General features: G+C 33.1%; 1 protein-coding gene across 1 annotated transcript; it reads left to right on the top strand.

Annotated features, from left to right (window-relative positions):
* Positions 1–202: 202 nt before the first annotated feature.
* On the top strand, positions 203–2,191 carry LOC143751421 (galactose-specific lectin nattectin-like). Its single transcript, XM_077244005.1, has 5 exons — positions 203–307; positions 436–514; positions 1,514–1,639; positions 1,810–1,921; positions 2,100–2,191. Exons 1-5 carry the CDS (start codon positions 234–236, stop codon positions 2,189–2,191), a joined length of 483 nt encoding a protein of 160 aa, XP_077100120.1. The 5' UTR covers positions 203–233.
* The last annotated feature ends 1,044 nt before the right edge of the window (positions 2,192–3,235 follow it).

The raw sequence follows: 3,235 nt of genomic DNA, 5'->3' as shown, positions 1-3,235 counted from the left end.
CATCTTCATTCAATAGATATGATAATGTTATGGTGTTACACAGGCTCTGGCTTTTCACAAAATCTTCCTCTGAAACTCTGAAGGCAACAATTTAAAAACCAAAGTGAGTTCTGACTAAATGTTCAATCTGAAGTATTTTTGTGCTTTGTCTTTATGCATTGAGAATCGCAGTGTGCAGCATATGAGTGCATGCAGACATTTAACTTTTCCTGCTTATTAATTTCAGGTTCATCATGGCAATGCTGAAAAGTTGTCTGCTTTTCATTATCATCTCCATTGGGAATACAGAAGGTAACAAGACATTTATGTGTAAAAATCCTTGCTATTTAAAAACATTTTGGAAATGTACAATATTCCATTGATTAGTATTTGCATGATTAATAAGGGGTGTTCCATGTTTTCAGCACATAATCACGGCAACATAAATGCCAGAAGATGCCCTGCTAGATGGAGGGAAGTTGGACAGCGATGCTATAGGTACTTTCCTCGTCCGGCTACCTGGATCACTGCAGAGGTAATGTGTCACAACAAGATGATTTGGTCACACTTTATATTAGGTGTCTTTAACTACATCTAAAAGACAGATGTAAAGACATGTGTACACTAAGTGCATTGTCAAATGATTCATTTAAACGGATAAAAATGATTCTGTGGTGAAGTAAATGCTACAGAAAAAAAACTAATGTAATTTCTACAAAGAGAAGTTAGTTCAGGCAAGAATTTAAGAAACAAAGTAAATTTATATATCAGAACTCAATTTTATATTGTTGACATTTACGGTTTAATTTCTACACGCTTCAATTAAGTAAAACCTACTCTACTTTTATGGTGTTCCCATCATGCACTGGGGCATGAATAATTAAGGTTCATTTTTCACTGTTTTCCAGCTGTATTTACAGTTTTATCATTGCTTTTGTTGTTAGGTTTTGTAACTTGACATTTTGTGACATCTGGATTAATTTTCTACTCAAAATAAAACAATCATTCAAAAAACGTTCTATCGAATGTTAAAGTTATTGTGTACCAAGTATTGAGGTGTTCAGGTGCCATGTTACTTCTATTATATAGATAAAGTATGTGCTATATTCAATATCTATTGTATTTATTTGGCTGTTTCTAAGTAAAGAATACACTAATTCATGTGGTTTAGTGTTATATTGACTTAGGAAAAAGTTAATTTTGTTAAGTTAATTAAGTAGATGTTACTTAATTCTATATGTGAAATAAATTAAATATGAAGTAAAATTTACTTCTCTTCAATTTAAATGTCTAACTAATTTTAAGTCCAATAGTAAGTATTTTACTTGATAACAGGTAAATCCTATAAAGTCATTCTATAAAGTGGTAATGTTATTTTGTATAGTAAAACTTTCATTTCTGCAAATAAATAGTACAGAAAACTGGTGCTGAGCAAATAATCAGGAAACTTTGTTTGCAAATGTTGTCACTTTTGTTTTATGCTAAAAAAAATAGATTTTTGTATTGACAATAAAAAAAAAATCTGTCTCTTTAGAAAAACTGTCAAAGGCTTGGTGCGAATCTCGCATCTGTGGGTAATAAACCAGAAAATGATTTCCTGCTGAGTCTATTGCCTTCTTCTTCCACACGTACTTGGATTGGTGCTAATGATGCTGTACAAGTAAGTTCAATTGTGTGTCCTAAAGAGACCTATTTGTTTGTCTAAACTAAATTTCTGATTTAAACCGTAAAGGCAAAGTTTCTAAAGATGTTTTGACTTCAAATCTGAACTTAATTCGCTTCTTCCTGAAGTCTGACAACAGTAGTGCACTCTTTGTATTCACTCTTTAGGATGGACACTGGCTGTGGAGTGATGGATCTGTGTTTTCGTATACCAACTGGTGCACTGGAGAACCTAACAATTACCAGGGTCCCGAGAACTGTCTGGAGATCAACTTTACCTGTAAGAATACTTGTTTTTTTTTTTGTTTTTTTTTAAATTGTTATAATTTACAATCCAATTTTACATGCAGTAAAATGAAATTATTAATTTGGAGTTCACTAAGTGCCTTAAGTTGAACAATCTATTTAATTTTGATTATAATGCTCAGAATAACTCATTTCATTATTCCACCTTACAGCTGACTGTTGCTGGAACGATCAGGCCTGTTCAACATCATTGTCCTATATTTGTGTTCAGGACCTGTGTGACTGTCCTGCTGATCCGCGGTGACTTTGATTGAACTACATGTTTCAAATATTACAAAAATGTTATTCTTAAATCAAATCTCTTCTAAACTTTAATCTCTTTTCAATATCTTCTAACACTACTCAAATTAATAAAAGCATTGAAAAATCAAATTGTGCGTTGTCAATCAAATTCATGTATGTATAAGTATATTGTGTCGCAAGGGTTTGAGGATATGGCCATTAGAATGGCATTAAATGATGTCATCAGGGGCGGGGTTTAAACTGCACTCATGCTTCATTATTGGCATATATATTTCATCATTGGCAAAGACATTTGCATGTTTGTTTCCTGGATAATAAGCAAATATGGAACTCATCCAGGGCCCTTTTTGTTTTCTGAATATCCCAGAACATATAAAATATCCCAACATTTCAGTGCGAGAAAGTTTTGCAGACAAATCAGATTGTTTGAACGAATCTCTGAATCACGAACAATTTCAGACCATTTTCTTAACATGTTTAATTCGATCCATAGTGATTAATTCACTATTCTGGCATTGCTAGTTCTGATTCTAAACAGCTGAGAAACACAAAGGACATGAGCAGAAAAAACATATTCTCGGGTCAAAAGTAATCTCCAATAACAAAAGATTTATCAGCAATATTTTACTGGGGCACAGTGTGAATTTCAGAAAGGCTCCAGCGGCATCTCCAGATCTATATGGTATCTCACAAATTTAAAACGATGAAAATTTTAATTAAGCGATCTGCATCAAAATGGCATTTTCAAGGCAGCAAACTGGTTTTGGTTTAGGCCTATTTTTATATGATTCTAGTTTTAATAACATCTTTTTATTTGTACATGGTCATCAGATAATTTTACACTTGCACAATTATTTCGCCAGTTTATTATCTTTGAAATGTGGGTGATTTAAGTGAGCAAACACGTGTTAGTACATGCAAGTGAATCAGTGAATCGACTCTTGGGTCCAAAAACATGTTCGCTCACGAAACAAATAATTGGCGTCAGCATGCCAACACTACCCAGCAAGCAATTTTGTGTAGAGTCTACACTACTTCGAAAAAA

Source organism: Siphateles boraxobius, unplaced genomic scaffold (genome assembly GCF_051911475.1).
Source record: "Siphateles boraxobius isolate OS27281-9 unplaced genomic scaffold, OSU_SipBor_1 256, whole genome shotgun sequence".
Taxonomy (NCBI): domain Eukaryota; kingdom Metazoa; phylum Chordata; class Actinopteri; order Cypriniformes; family Leuciscidae; genus Siphateles; species Siphateles boraxobius.
Note: the sequence above shows the minus strand (reverse complement) of the source record. Positions and strands in the feature narration are given on the sequence as shown.

Bases quoted from the DNA above. Each gene is read 5' to 3' on its own strand.
- LOC143751421 (XM_077244005.1), top strand. From the start codon at position 234: ATGGCAATGCTGAAAAGTTGTCTGCTTTTCATTATCATCTCCATTGGG. The intron at 515-1,513 runs GTAATGTGTCAC...CTGTCTCTTTAG, and splicing joins CTACCTGGATCACTGCAGAG to AAAAACTGTCAAAGGCTTGG. The intron at 1,640-1,809 runs GTAAGTTCAATT...TTCACTCTTTAG, and splicing joins GTGCTAATGATGCTGTACAA to GATGGACACTGGCTGTGGAG.